This window comes from Mauremys reevesii, linkage group 2, assembly GCF_016161935.1.
Source record: "Mauremys reevesii isolate NIE-2019 linkage group 2, ASM1616193v1, whole genome shotgun sequence".
NCBI lineage: Eukaryota > Metazoa > Chordata > Testudines > Geoemydidae > Mauremys > Mauremys reevesii.
Genome location: NC_052624.1, coordinates 46,377,037 through 46,394,028, shown reverse-complemented (window position 1 = coordinate 46,394,028; position 16,992 = coordinate 46,377,037). Strand labels below are relative to the sequence as shown.

At 36.7% G+C, this 16,992-nt stretch overlaps 1 protein-coding gene across 1 annotated transcript in view; it reads left to right on the top strand.

Annotated features, from left to right (window-relative positions):
• CALCR (calcitonin receptor) overlaps positions 1 to 16,992 on the top strand; it is a 240,080-nt gene that overhangs the window by 153,767 nt on the left and 69,321 nt on the right. Inside the window, exons 4-6 of the mRNA XM_039525170.1 lie at positions 233 to 343; positions 10,847 to 10,959; positions 16,445 to 16,536. Coding sequence (XP_039381104.1) covers positions 233 to 343; positions 10,847 to 10,959; positions 16,445 to 16,536 — 316 coding nt within the window. The remainder of the gene's footprint in view (positions 1 to 232; positions 344 to 10,846; positions 10,960 to 16,444; positions 16,537 to 16,992) is intronic.

Here is a 16,992-nt window from a genome sequence, read left to right as displayed (position 1 = left end):
GCCCTATATTGGAAGTTCTTTTCAATTGGGGTAAAAACCATCACTTTTCAGCAAGAAGGACACCACCAGCAACAGCTCAGCAATGGCAGCCACAAATTAAAACTTACATTTGAATGCAATTCAAAGTGTAACAATAATTTGACAGCCTTTTAACTGGGAGGGAATAGAACAGAGTGGGTTAAGTGTGATCAATTTTTTTAAATTAATTATCACATTCTTCCTAAATGACTAGGTCTGTTCTGCAACCGAACTTGGGATGGATGGTTGTGCTGGGATGACACACCTGCTGGAAGAGTCACGGCTCAGAATTGTCCAGATTATTTTCCAGACTTTGATCCAACTGGTAGGTATTTCCTTTCATCTTTTATCTTTAGTAAGGAAGCCTTTGGAGCCTTCATGTTTTGAAAAGACACATGTTTCTAATGGTTTTTACAGCATTGTGAAATCTCAGAGACTCTTAAATGAAAATGTACCCAGTTGTATAATCATCTCGGGGCGTTTTCTTACTCTTAAGTTATAGCATACATTCATTTCACTTATAGAACATGTTCGTTTGACATCTCTGAAATCAATTATATGAAAGTTTTGCTGGATAATTTTAATATCTGCCTGCAGTTATAGTTATCCCATTTTACATACTCTAAGCTGAGCAGCAGATGTTAAGTCTAGCGCTGTTGTCTTCATAAAATAAATATTTCTGGCATTCCTTTCTACCATTTTCTACTAGCAAAGGCAGTTTTACACAGCCCGTGGAAGAACAGAATCAGAATCAACTTTTATTGTACTACAGAGTCCTAGTGCAGATTGTTTGGTGAATTATTCATAGAAATAACTTTTAGCCAAAGAGATTGAGAGAATGTGTGGCTCCAAAACATTTTTGAGAGGGTTCAGTAGAAAATAGGAACATTGATAAATATATGTGTGGGGGGAGATATCTGCTCTAATGCATGTGTGACTAGGAATTTAGATAAGGGTTCAACTCCATTAATTTGGCATTATTTGGAGGAAGACACAATTTTTGTTCTAAATTCTAATGCTATTTAACCAGGAGAATTACTTTCTGCCTCATAGTGCTATGGAACTTTGGATAACTGTCCGGCAGAGCGTGCCATTCACGGATTAGAAAATAATGTGAACAAACATTTTATTGATTGTATAATTCTAAACATTAACAGTCATATATAATGAGGCTTTAGCAATATTTACTCTAGTAAATATCATTTGAATGTAAATGAATAGACTAATACATACTAATAAATTAATGCCTTCAATTCCCAGTGCTACCTCCTGGAGCCAGAATTAGTTCTTTATTACATGCTGTAAATTTGTTGCACATTTAGAAACATAAGAAATGCCACCCTGGGTCAGACTCAAGGTCCGCTGTTTATTATTTATTTGTTTATTTGTATTATCATGCTGCATTGGAGCCCCAGTCAGGGACCACAGCCCAACTGTGTTAGGTGCTGAACAAACACAGAAAAAAAGACAGTCCCTGCCCTAGAGAGTTTACAATCCAAGTCCAGTATGCTGTCTCTGACAATGACCAGCATCAGATGTTTTGGAGGAAGGTGTAAGAACCCTGTGCAGGCAGATCTGAGATAATCTGCCCCCCACCACCCACATTAGGTCTCATCTTGGTCTCTGCTCATTAAAGATTGGGTTAAGCCCTGGAGCTCAAGGTTTAATAACCCTTTCAAAATTATTGCAATTAATTATGATAATTCTGGATATTCTTGATATCCGTATAACTATCAAATCCCTTTTTGCTTCTTTTCTGTTTTAAGTTTCAGTGACTTCCTGGAGCAATGAGTTTCACACTTTAATCATACATTGTGTGGAAAAATATTTCCTTTTATTGGTTTTGAATTTCCCACCTTTTAATTTCAGTGAAGGTCCCCTTTTTATCAAACAGTCAACAGAAGTTCCCAATCCAGCTTCTCTAGACAATTCATTATTTATATTCTTTTTATCCTGTCCCATCTTATTCATCTCCTTTCTAAGGTAAACATGCTAATTTTTTCAATCTCATTTTTAGGGACTGGGATGAAATCCAATATTTTCCTCCTGAAAAGAATCAGCTTTTTGGCACAGTTGCCTTGAGAAGAATTTATTCAGAGATTCAAATATTTCAGTCAGGATAGGTGAATGCCTTCTGCCTAATTTTGAACCCAGTTGGACCTCATTGTTTAACCAGTCAGTATACGTAAACTCATTTCCAGCTGGGCTGCAACTGACTCATTTGGAACTCCATCGGACACAGAATTCCAGAGCTTTAAAGCATAGTTGCAGAATATAAACGTATCTGAAATGGCTCATCGCTATTTACACAACACCCTTCTCCATAATTTTAATTATAAATTTAATCTTGTGGGAGGTCTATGTTTTTGTTGAAGGTGCTGGTAAGAAAGAACAGTTGTCACTTGTTGTTCATTCACATTTTGATATTGCCCCTGTACATAACATTTTAATTTTGAAGTGTAGCTGCTACAGTAATATTTCCATTGTAATCATCTTCAGTAAAAAAAAAAACTTCTTACCCCCACCCCCTGATTATTATGTGGTCAGCAGCTGCAATTTAAATTGTTTTCCTTTTTGTAGTTATCACATTTTCTTAAAAGAAGAACTGTCATGCATCATGAATCCCTTTGATCAAGAAGATTCATTCTTGTGCCATTTTCTTTTGACACTTTCCATCCCCAAATATATGCTCTATTTACTAAGAGTCTGCTGTTGCCATTGCTTCCATGGTTTTTAAGGTAAACCAACAAAAAACAATCCTGGTTTATCTCTATTCCATATGCTCTTGGGCTGATAGCAAAAACAGATCTTGGACAGTTCAGAATTCACAAAAGTCTCCCCATAGACATCAACAGCCTCATCACATAGTATTTGGATGGTTATAGAGTAACACTTTTTCCAGCTCTTAAGCCGTGTGTTGCTAATTTTAAAATCATGCTTTCCCACCTGATTTGCTGTCTCCAATGTCTTGTTTTGTATTCATGGTCCCTGTTACAACAACATTATTCAATCTAACAGTTTAAACCACTCATATAGACAAGGCTATATTCAGTCACAAGTAGTACCTTATTCCACAATTTGTCCCTTTGATTTCAGTAGAGCACCTTGTGGAATAAGGTACTAACCAACATGAGTAAAAGTGGCAGAATTCGCCCAACACTGTTTCAGTGCTATGAAGAAGGATGTTGATAAATTGCAGAGGGCTCAAAGAAAAGCTATGAGAATGATTAAAGGATTAGAAGACACACTGTACAGTCATAGACTCAAAGAGCTCGATCTATTTAGCTTAACAAAGATAAAGTTAAGGGATGACTTGATTACAGGCTATAAGTATATACATGGAAAACAAATATTTAATAATGGACTCATCAGTCTAGCAGAGAAAGGTATAACACAATCCAATTGCTGGAAGCTGAAGCTTGACAAATTAAGACTGGAAATAAAGTATACATCTTTAAAGGTGAGAGTAATTCACCATTGGAAAAATTTACCAAGGGTTATGGTGGATTCATCACTGACAATTTTTAAATCAAGGTGTGACGTTTTTCTAAAAAATATGCTCTCAAAATTATTTTGGGTAGTTCTATGGTCTGTGTTATACAGGAGGTCACACTAGATGATCACAATGGTCCCTTCTGGCCTAAGAATCTCTGAATTATGGTAATTTCAGCATCTGTTGTTAGCCTAATGAACAGCTTCTAATTAGTGGAATCTATTTACAACATGTGGTCAGAAGTTTGTTTCACAGGTGGCTGCTTTTAACATGAGGAGTTAAAAGTATGAGAGAGACAGGAAGTCTTGTGGTGATTAGAATCTTGCAACTGCTAAGGAAGGGAACTGGAGGGGACAGAAGCACAGGTTGAACTGTATTGATATATTGTGTTTGGGTTTGAACGGCAAGTAATTACTTTCAACAAGGATTTGTTAATGGTCAATTACAATGCAGCTAGATTTTCAGATTTTTGTTGAGGAAAAAAGAAGTCTTAGTAGTGAATAACAGTTTTATTGGGAAAAAACAGCAACATAGTCAAATTTCCCTTTCTTTAAGGCTCCAGTCCCGCAAACCACTTAAGCATGTGCTTCCCTTTAAGCACATGTGGAATCCCATTGACTTCAAAAAGCATCTTCTTTAGTGCTTGGCTGGATTGGGGCTCCAGGGAGGTTTGCAATGTATCATATAATAAATCACGGTTAACTAAGTTACCTCAGCTTCCTTAATATTCTTCTTGGCTAACATCCATGTGTAGCTTTGAATACTAGGAAAAACAATCCAAGAATAAAATATGCTGTACTTTTTGGACTTTGCTACTTTCTGCATTCATAATTTGAAAAATGAAATAGGGTCTGGTGATGATACATAGTCTGACTGTATGCATTTTGGTCATCCGCTTCTGTGTACATCATATACACAAGCTACTCAAATCCAACCTCACAGTGACGCTTAACTAGGCTTGGCAGGATTAGATTTTTATTGGTAAATGTCGATAAATGTCAATTTCACTATACACACACACAAATGACAAAAAATATTTCCATCAATATTAACAGAAATGTTCAGATTGGTAAAGTAAGAAAAATGCTGTTTGAGAACTTCTTAGAGTTTGATTTAAGGCTAAAATTTTGACATATTGTTTTGACAGTTTGTGTATTAACATTTATAAAGCTTTAATTTTTTTAATCTCATCATCCACGGCCATTAGATTATTATTGTCTGACCCCTAATAATTTCTTGTAACTGCAAAAATTTAAATCAAGAACAATACAAAAAATCCTTAAACCTATAATTTTGCACAACTGTGGAAAATGTATCTAGATAATTTTTAAGCATTTTTTAATTTTTAAAATTGATATTTTCTGTTGAAACTATAAAAGAAAAAAAACAAATTGTGCCAAGCCTACACTTGATGTTGACAGCTAAAGGAAACAGTGTAAAAAACCAAATAGGATGGGACTGTACTCTGGAGAGAATGGCCTAGGAACGCACAAAGACAGCACCAATGTATCTCAGCATTCAGTTGCTTATTTTTCTGCCACAGTCTCAGCTGGTGTAAATTGGTGTAGTTCGATTTGTTTCAGTAAAGCTATGCCAGTTTACAGCAGCTGAGAATGTGCCTCATAGATTTTAAATCCAGAAGGGACAATTATGATCATTTAGTCTGACCAATCACCTACAGATTTCTCTATCTCCTTTCCCATGACCCTACTCATTTCCTTTGCTCTTTACAGACATACTTTTAAAAAAAAAATCCAAGCCTCTACAAACTGTTTCAATTCTGCCCTGCTCAGTACAAAATTACTTCTTATCATTGCAATCTCTTTCTCACAGGGAACATTTTGTGCAAAATTATAATCCTTGAATACTGCATGCAGTTCTGGTCTCCCCATCTCAAAAAAGATTAGAATTGGGAAAAGTGCAGAGAAGGGCAAAACAAATGATTAGAGGTATGGAATAGCTTCCATACAAAGAGAGAATAAAAAGACTGGGACTGTTCAGTTTAAAGAAAAGAGATAACTAAGGGGGGATATGATAGAGGTCTATAAAAGCAGAAAGCAAATAAGGACATGTTATTTACCCCTTTACGTAATGCAAGAACCAGGGGTCACTCAATGAAATTAATAGGCAGCAGGTTTAAAACAAACATAAGGAAGCATTTCTTCTTCATACAATGCACAGTCAACCTGTGGGACTTGTTAAGGTAATAATTGGAGACATACCAATCTCCTAGAACTAGAAGGGACCTTGAAAGGTCATCAAGTCCAGCCCCCTGCCTTCACTAGCAGGACCAATTTTTGCCCCAGATTCCTAAGTGGCCTCCTCAAGGATTGAACTCACAACCCTGGGTTTAGCAGGCCAATGCTCAAACCACTGAGCTATCCCTCCCCCCATGTTGCCATGGTATGTTGTGAAGTCCAAGTATAATGGGGTCCAGAAAAAGAATTAGATGAATTAATGGAGGATAGGTTCATTAATGGCCATTAGCCAAGATAGCCAGGGGTGCTCTGTGTGTCCCTAAACCTCTGACTGCTAGAAGCTGGGATTGGATGACAAGAGATGGATCACTGGATAATTGCCCTGTTCTCTTTATTCCCTCTGAAGCATCTGGCACTGGTCACTGTTGGAAGACAGCACACTAGGTTAGGTAGACCATTGGTATGACTCAGTATGGGCATTCTTATGTTCTTACAAAGCAGTCTGTCAGGAAAACATCCTGAGACAAATTGATCACTGTTTCAACTCCATTAACTATATTTTTATGTGTAAATTTTATAACCATTGGGTCAAATTAGTCCTTTGTGTAATCCTTTTCGAATCAGCGGAGTCAAAACAGGAATGAATGTGGTGTATTATGTAGATTTGTACTATTTATAACAGAAGTGCTAATAAGGTAAAAGGCCAAATATATCATTAGCATAATGACACTGATGTCAATGGGCTTACACTAGGGATGAATTTGGCCCAATTTTATCACATAAGTAATCCAGGAAACTGCCTGTGCAAAGTACATTATGACATCTATCATTTATAACATGTTGCAAAATTAGTTTTTGTGTCTTTGAAAAAGTCTTTTTTCTTGACAAGCAGAATATTTTCTCCCCACTCATCTGTAGCAAGACTGCTTCTTTATCCTTTATTAGCTTGTCTGAATTGTACAGAACAGCACACGAGTTGTGTATTCATAAAGTTCATCAACTTAATGTGGCTTGATATCTGCAGGCTGTTTCCCTGTTAAAAAATAATATATTAAAAAAAATAAAACCTGTCCTAGAACTTAGGGAGTCTGTCTGGTTGAAGCAGGCAAGCATCTCCCAGAAACAAGTGTGCTTGCTCATCTTTACAAGCCTGTTTGGACACAAGGTACCAGCTGATCATGCATTTTGGTGGTTTTGTTTCTGTCTTTGATTTCATTTAATAAATCAGTCATTTTTAAATATCAAGGTGGGCTCTTGGAGTAAAGTTTAAAAGAGTGCAGTAATATAGCCCATTTACCCGTAAGCAGTTAACTTATTAGGGAACTGCATCCTCTTACATTAGGCCTCAATTTGGCTTAATGAGTAAAGTTTAAATGCCCTGTCTATGTTACCATAGTCCAAATATGGAAGTACAGCCTCCGTTTATATACATTTTGAGGTGACATCATTCTGTTCATGGTTAAAAAAAAATTAAAAATCTATTGTTCCAGCTTAATTCTCTGTCCGCTCACCCTCAACTCCTTCTGGGTCTTTTCTTTTCCTCCTCTCTCTTCATCCGGATTGACAGTTAGATTTTTGAATTAATTATTTATTTCCTCAAGGTACATAATATGATTATATTATACATATTTTGGCTCAGCTTCTCATGGACTTTTCTGATATCTTTTTATGTTATGATGATGACATTGGAGTTGAAGCTTTATATGGGCTTCTATGTGATATAAACATTTATCTGTTAGTTGAAATATTTTCTCTACAAATAATTTATTGGTGCTCTGTAGGGATATCAGATATTCCTCCATCTGCGGGGTATACACAGTCAGTGATACAAAGCATGTAACACTTCTATCCAGAGAATGACAAAACAATCCAACTACTAGTATTTGCAGACATAAAAGAAAATGTTTAGTAACAACAATCAAAAAATTTAAAAGCTCACAGATGTCTGTTATCAGTGGAGTTGATCTAATAGTGAAAAAGCTGATCACTGAATAAAACTATCAAGTTTGTTTCATGGGGACTCATGAGACAATATATTTGTGACATACACGTGACTTCGGGCTAACTCGTGAAAATGGTTATGAATCCTAAAAGTGTCACTAATTTTAGCATGAACTATTTTTCATACAAAACTGTTTCTGGCATTAATTGTTTATTGCTCCTTGTTAACTTGTTTTAAATGTTTCAGTGCTCCAATCCCAGAATATGAACGATGAATAGTCCAAGTGAACAGTTCACAATCAAAACATCATATTTGCAATAAATTCATATCATTTGACTGCTCCAAAGGCCGCCACTTTTGTTTCCGCCCTCTTGATATGCCCATATAAATCTTGTCCTTCCATCAAACATTATTTTATTATATTCAAAGCTCTCTGTTACTAGCACTTCTGTTTATTCAAAAAAGAAAAGATGAAGTAGCCTGACCTCATAGCCCAATGCCTGCTCTACAACCGCTCCAGTCACATCACCTTAAGAAACACCCTCAGAACAACTCAATGCAAAGCCTGAGTTAAATGGCCACAACTTAATTTAAATCCAGAATATTAGGTTTAAAACAGAAATCAAATGTTTTTACTGTGGGAGCTAATATAGTGGGCAGTGGGAAAGATTACAATGCCCCAGGATGAGACACCTGATTTATCATATAGGGGTGGGAGGCATCTCATATAAAACTACTTCAAATGCTAATCTTCCCTAACGTGATCTGACTACCACATCTCAGGTTTGTCACAGACAGATGAGCTCCAACCAGTTAGCCTGTCACTAATTATTTATAACCTCCAACATCAGAGAGTGTTGCTAAAGAAAATTGTCCTTTGACTGATGACCTTTGCTCACTGCCTGGGAGTCAAACTTACTAAATGACTTATCAGAAAAAGAAACACACTGATCAACACACTAACATCATACACTGCACTTTCTGATGAGGGAGAGTAAATGACAGAACTCAGAAGGCAGTAAGGGGATAGAGGAAAAAGCCACCAAACCAGGATCAACTATGTTTTTCTGGGCTAAATGAAAAGTACTAGACAAAAGATTTCCCTCTGACCCTCAGAGCACACATCAGAGTACAGAGATGGATGTTCGGAATGTTATGATCCATAGCATATCAGCAAAGCTTTATACATTGTGCAGTACCATAGAATAGTAGGTAAAATTCTGTACATTGTGTTCTATAGTATAGTAACTGTTAATCTCTATTTATGACTGCAGACTCATTCCAGCTTTAGATAATATCTGGCAATGAATACAATGGGAAAGATGCTATGAATGCAGTCTAAGATTATCTCAGTTAAATTGATGGAAGGCTGAGATAATATGTACTTTTCCTCTCTGTATTGCCTGTGCACGTACTGATTTTAAACAGTAGGTCCCCAGAGCTGTTGATCTGAAACTCGCAGCTATTTCAAGAGTGTTCTTTTTTGAAGCATGTAAAATGTACTATTTCCAAGTCTTCCAACTATTTCTATATAATGATGTGTCTGGTCAGCGAAGGATAACATACTCTATATAAATCTTTGCCTTGTCAGTGCATTCACGTGCCTTTTTTTCATTAGTATGTGTGGAGGATACATCTTAAGAATTAAAATAAATCACACAATATCAGAATTCAAGAAGAAAATAAATGCACAGAGTGAACAAAGAATGTATACGTGCAAATTATATTAATTTGTTCTGTAAAAGTATATTGATTGGAAATATTGCCGATATGGCTATAGATCTAGTACAACTACAAAGTTAGACTAGGTGAAAATTAAAATAACTTTCTAAAAACATGAACTTTATAATGCCCCATTTTTCATAACATAAAAGAGTTCACCTCAGTCCCAGGAAACACCAGTCATTCAGCGCTATGGCCCAAATCTGCAGTCCTTGCTCAGTCAGGCTTTCCATTGCATCCCAGTTGAGAGAGGATTGAGTCAGGATGGCAGGATTTGGCCCAGATGTTGACCTGTAATTGTCTGCATAGAGCAATTTTACAAAACAAAGCTGGATAGGGGTGTTGGAACAATTTTTATAATGGGGATGCTGAAAGCCATTGAATCAAACTGTAAATCCTATATATAATGTAAATCATTTCAAGTCAGGGGGTGCAGCAGCACCCCCCACACCCATAGTTCCCACACCTCTGATGCTGGAGAATCAAGCTGGAGTGCTCAGCACTCAGTAGCTGAGACTATGTACACATGTGGGCAGGATCCTACACACAGTAAATTAACTAAACAGAGACTGCTTGTCACCATTTCAAATGAAACTGAAGATATGGATTGTTTGCTATAGCATCTGTCCATCCTAGGTTTTTATAAATCACCAGGATACCTACTTGCTTAAGTCTTCACCTGCGGTATGACCAATCTTGAAGTCTCATTGAAGGCAAAACTCCCATTGACTTCAATGAGTTTGGGGCTTATATGGAGAGAGTACAGAATTCTCTCTCTCTCTCTCTCTCTCTCTCACACACACACACACACACACACACACACACACACACACACACACACTGCCAGCATAGTGACTGCATAGCCACTACTGTAGCTCATGGGTTGCAACAGAAGACATTGTTTGCTTTGCTCCCACTCCCCATTGCTTGCTTTGCCAGTGTTTTTAGCTATATAGTTTATCAACCTACTAGTCTCACCTGTGGCCCCACTGCACTGCCTTGGAGAGAGCAACTGCAAAGTATTGATCCATAAATTGCAAGGGGTAAAGATTCCCATTTATGGCCTCTCCAGTGTCAGATGCCCCTCACTCCTGTATCTTGAAGCTCTGCTAGCAAGTTCAGGCCTTTTGTGCCCATGTAATGGTGTCACGCTCTTCCCCTAAAGGTCAGGTTTTCAAAAACTACTTGCACCAACAAATTACATGCAAGCACAGTTGAGCATGAAAACCGAGCATGTGTGAACATACCAGGATGTGCAAAGACAAGGTATGTGTGTGTTTGAGAATGTGTGCATGCATATGTACTTTTTGCTGGCATGGTTCAATTAGCAGTGTTTGGCATTGCTCTCAACCATGAACAATTTTCAGCTGCCTCCTCATATTGAGTTATTCCATAATTTATTGCATCTAAATTAAGCTGGGATTTTTGTAATGTTCATGCACTAAAATAGTAACACTTGCATTTTGTTGACAGAAAGGGCTTCAAAGTACTGTGATGAAACAGGAAATTGGTTCCGACATCCAGAGAGCAATCGGACTTGGTCCAACTATACACTGTGTAATTCCTTCACCTCTGAGAAATTGAAGGTAGGCCCTGATTAACATTTCAGTGTTTTCTGAGACTGATATTGAGCTGGGCCAACAGCATATTATCTGTGATAAATTTATACGATCTAGAGTTTAGCCAGAATAGCGCAGATTAGCTGGAGTCTTGACAGTGTAAGAGATGATCCAATTACTTGTTTTTTTGTGTACTGCCACTAAGGTATATGTTCTTATCAAGTATTTTAAATGATATATTGGCATGTGAATTCTGTGGGGAAAGGAGGTTGCTTCCAAATAAAAGCTTTTAAAGGAGAGCATCTTCTTAGATTATTATTATGTTTCAGTGGACTATAGCAATCTTAGGCCCTTATCCTCGAAATCCTTGAATTTAATGTGACTGTTCACATGAGCACATTCATTTGTGTTAGTCTTTGCTGAAAGAGCAAACCCCCTGCAAGCCGTGAATAAATGTGTTACTGTTGCTCTCTCCAAGAGATGAGAGAGAAACAGTAAATTCATTGTACTTTTATGGTATATTGTGCCATGCCGGTTAGGACTTGATTCTGAGAGGTGCTGAACACCCACAACGCCAATTAATTTCATTAGGAGTTGTGTGTGCTCCACAACAGTCAATAACTTATATTGTAAACAGACTAGATGTAATTTTTCTGGAAACATTTAGACCTTGATCTTGTAAAGACTTGCACATGTCTGTTTATGCACTGTGAGTAGCTCCATTGAAGTCAGTGGGGCTACTCACAATATGTAACGGTAAGCACATGCATAAATCTGCAGGATGGGAGCACTATTTTGGATCATATACCCACTATGAAATTGCCAAAAGAGATGGTAATCAAAATGGGTAAAGAGTATGGGGAAAGCGAATATAGAAAATGGTAAAATGATAAATTCAGAAAAAACGTAGTTGTATTTTATTTGTATAAAACACTGAACCCAGAATTTTGTGGTCTCTAGAGAATCTATGGGTTAAAATGAATTGTCAATATCCATCAGTACATCTATGAGTTTTGAAATGTTTTTTGCTACTCTGACACTTTTTAAATTTAATATATATTAATTTATGGCAGGTAAATATGTATTATATGGACTCACTTCAACTGCTCATTCTATCCTTCCCATCAATGTGATCATCTGGTGATTTTTTTCCTCATTAAAAAAGCAGTTGGAAAACTAAATTACACAAAGGATTTCTAGTATGGTATAAAACCTTTCACCTATAGGATACAGAACTAGTTCCAGTTTACTTAGGCCTGGTCTACACTACGAGTTTATCTCAAATTTAGCAGCATTAAACCGAATTAACCCTGCACCCGTCCACACAACGAAGCCCTTTACTTCGATATAAAGGATAAGAACTAAACATTTTTACCATCTGAGTGCAGTTTATTACCTATCTAAAATTAGTTGGTCATCTCACTCTATTTTACACCAGACAGATATCAACATTATAGCATCTACTGTCTCCATAACTGACATAGAGTTAGCCAGATATGTAAAATATCTTATGAAATAGTGGCATAACTAAGCCAAGAAAAGGATTAGAGCTGATCAAACATAAAAATTTAGTAATGGCCATACTGGGTCAGACCAAAGGTCCATTTAGCCCAGTATCCTGTCTTTCAACAGTGGCCAATGCCAGGTGCCCCAGAGGGAATGAACCGAACAGGTAATCATCAAGTGATCCATCCCATCGCACATTTCCAGCTTCTAGCAAACATAGCCTAGCGACGCCATTCCTGCCCATCCTGGCCAATAGCCATTGATGGACCTATCCTCTATGAATTTATCTAGTTCTTTTTTGAACCCTGTTATAATCTTATTAGCCTTCAAATATTTACTATGTACATTTCACATTTGTCACCCTATTTAATAGTATTTTTAAAATTATTTACCCATCCCTAGAGCTTGGCTAATAACTGGATGAAGAATTTGTGATCAATTAATATAACTAATTTTGTAATAATAATTTTAAATTACTATTATTTTTACTTATTTGCCCAATGCTAGTGAAGATGAAGTTTAATGTTTCATTTGAAGTTACTGTGATAAGTAACTCCAGCTGTTGATGATATTTCTCCTGGGCTAGATCTTAGCATGACTTTAAAAAAACAAACAAAAAAAAACTACCTTTCACAAGTAAAAATCATTGCCCTGTGTTCCAACCCTTTGAAAAGAAGTTGATATAAAAGACACTGCTCAGCCAGAAAGTCCTACAAACCTGCATACACTTAAATTTAAACATGTAACCATTTTCACTGAAATCAATGGGCCTACTTATGTGAGTAAAGTTAAATGTGTGCAAAAATTGTTTGCAGGATTAGGAGGTGAACCTTGAGGAGAGAATTAAGAATACTGAACCAAAGGTGACACAGAAAGAGACAAGAACCAAAAAATGTGAGGAAAAGCTTTAAAAAAAAATCAACTTAGAGGCGCTTATGAAAAGCAACACATTTCTGAAATCTGAGTGGAGCTCCAGAAAAATGTGATTGCAGTAAATAATTTATGACTCCTTGGAACTCTAGAAGGAAAAGAGCCAGACCCTCATTTGGGTTTGTTTTTTAAACAGCTACCTAAATGTCTGTGGTTATACTTAGTAACGGTCCATTCTACAGTGTATTGGAAAGATCTATTGGACTGATCTGAGATGGTTTTTTTACCATAAAGAACCATCAGTGTAAAATGTGTTAACCTATGTGTCACTGAGAGAGTAATAGTAACAACTATTATAGTAATAGTAACAACTTGAGGTCCCAGAGGCATTGAATAAAAGGACCATGAAAACGTCATTTTTCTAGAGATTGGCACAATGCCAAGAGGCAAAAATGTAGCTCTGTTGCCTATTAAGCATGCCTTCCAGAAGAAGAATTTTGAACATAATTCAGCCAACATGCAGATAAAATACAAAGGAAACTTTTGCATATGTTAGGTTCTTTCTGCATTTTCCATTTTATTTTTCTGCAGCAGGATCCCATCTCTATAGTTATGCCAAGTTGGCTGCTTAGTTTTAATCCATGTATTCCTAAACCAAGACGGTGCTTAATTTATAAACTTCTATCCAGTATATACTGATAATCTCATTAGTATTGGAGCAAGAGGTGTTATTTTCTAAGATTACCTTTGACAAAATGTTCCTTGCAGTTAAGAAATGTTGAAAAAAGTGACCATCAAAAATATTTCATTTAGTAGCATTCCATACCGAAGACATAAAGCTATATATAAATGGGAGATGAGATGAACAAGGTGGAGTTTTTAGGAATACAGAGTTACTAGAGTTACTAGAACAGTTCAACATATGTCTTGATTTAATAGGAGATACCAAATATTCTATATTTGTAGGATATAGCAGGTCATTAGTCTACACTGCAGAGGCTGTTACAGATACACTATATGATGTACTATTTGGCAGTTCAATGCATTCAGAGTTGCCTTCATTTTATTTTTAGAAATCTGCATTGAACAAACTCACAGTATGCTTTTATGGTGTTATCACAAATGTTATTGCTGACTTTGAGGTAATATGTTTTAAAATGCCTTCATAGTCCTAAAATGAATGTTTGACAGTTTGAACGGGTTTCAGTCTTTCTGGATAAACAAACACAAACATACTTGGTACTTTTATTTGTATGTTAATACCCATAGTTCTTTTCCATTTTATAGCTGGTTTATAGTAGTCTTGGTGTACAAGAATGACAACAAATCAAAAAGTTTAGGGATGGCTTCTTTGTGAACTAAGTTCTGGCTATAAAGATGTGCTAACTAGGACGTGCATAAAAGCAACAACATAACTTCAGCAAACACAGTCAAGGAACAACAAGGAACATATATGAAAAAATAATATTCTAATCAGATAGTCAAGAAACTTGCCCTGTCCTCACTACATTCTACCCTCTTCTGTCTTGAGTTTCTATCATCACCAGAGCTGCTAGCCTAGCATTTGCACTCTCCATCCATATTGTGGCTGGTCACTGTGTAGGAACATAAAGAGGTGGAAGGCTCCTTGCACCCTCACCACTGTATGTGCAGAAACAGTCGAACTCTGGGTTATAAATTCAAATGAGCTGATTCTTATTTACACTGTGGCCCACTATATAATACTCTATTAGGTACCAATAATCTGGCCAATTATATTTACACCCACTTTATGCAAACTAAGATGTCCAGAACTGTGTAAAGTGACTGCAGTGTAAACAAACAAACAAGACTCCAAGTCCTGCTCCCATTTAAGCCAGTGGCAGCAGGACTTGACACCATAACTGTAAAATTACAAGAGCATTGAGTAGTTTAAAATAATACACCTGCACCATGAAGAAGTACTTTTTTCTTTGTTTTTTTTTAAATGAAACTGCAAATTTTGTGTTCATAACCCCCACAAATTCAGAATTACATGCAGCACAACTAAAGAAAGCTGGGTAATTAGAAGCTAGCTAGATGCTAACTGAAGATGAGTGATCTCAAAGTGTTGTTGAAACACCCCTTCTCCCTTAATTCTTCCCACATTGCCAGAAACACAGTGGAAAAGGGAGGGCGGCAGAGCAGTGATGAATAGTAAAACAATGCCTGTAATGCTGGTATGGTACTTAAGCATTTTGTGGAGGAGGACATTCCTTTAAAAAGAGTTCATTTAATTATTTAAGACGAAAAAAGAAAAAGGGAAACTTCTTGTGTGCAACAAAAGAAGAACTAATGAAACATGTCCAGAAAGAAAGGAAGCCGAGCAGACCAGCTAATAAATGATTTTTCAGAGTATGTTACTAAAATATCAATCCTTTCATTGAAGAAGGTAATAATGGAGCCTTCCCAGCTGCCAGTTTCCAGAAATCATTCTACAGCTCAAGGACACTCACAGGCGGGCCAAGAGCAAATATGACATTTGAATAATGCAACATTCTATAACCAGTGCTGTTGCATGTGATTTTGTTTCAATAATAAATTGACAGCAAATGAAACATGAATAAGCCTATTTTATATTTTGGTGATATCGACTAGGTGTCTGTTTCTCCTGCCACTTATAATAGCTTTTGATTGGTGTAATTCCTATTGGCCAGGCAGTTTCAATGGCTTTACATCAGTCAGAGAACAGAATTTGTCCCATGGACTTACTTCTTCATACTGGTGTAAGTGAGAGGACACTCAGAATGGGAAGTTTAATTAACACAAATTGTTTTTCCAAAGTATTTTTTGAAGAATGTGCCATTTGTTTTGAGTGGCATTTGCAATATGGATCTGATTTTTTGTTCTAAACTTAATTGTTTTCCCTTAAAGTTAATTGGAATTTTGCCATTGCGTTTAAGGGGCAGAAACAGAACCTGCGTGTGAAAAAAACACTTAATCTCATCTTTTTACTTTTGGTAATGCCTTTTAATGTATTGTGAATGTTTCAGGAATATCTCAGATGAGCTTCTGAATAAAAAGAAATGAAAATTGGTTGGTTTTGCAAATTCTTGCTCACGATAAGAATTAAATTGCTCCTTGCTAGTTTTTCATGTTTTCATTTTTTTTATTCCAGATGGCATTCATACTTTATTATATGGCTATAGTAGGCCATGCTTTGTCTATAACTTCGCTATTGATTTCCCTGGGGATTTTCTTCTATTTCAAGTAAGTGTTTCTTTCAGCTTCTGCTTTTTTTTCTTCTTTGACATATTACCAAATGCTAGGAGTGTTTGTGGGAATATAGGGGGACTTGACAGTTATGATCACTTCTCCTTATTATTGTTCCTGATAATACAGGAAGAAATTTATTTGCCCAGGTCTTGTTCCAAGTAATCTTAAAGTACCTGGTCACAGGAGGATCTCTCCAATGTACAGGGATCTTTCAATAGTATACAGCCTGGATCGTACATCACTACCCTCTCTGTGGTTGGCATCCGGGGTGTGGCCAGTGGAAAGGTGGTGTGACTGGGGATTCATTAGGCCTCACTGATTCACCAGTTGACTATTGACCCTTTGAGTATGCTGGTAGCTATTATAATACCAAAGGAGCCTACTTGGTTATAATTTGGGGTCCACCACTCTCTGACCTCAATTGTATAATATTCTTCATCAATTGCTGAT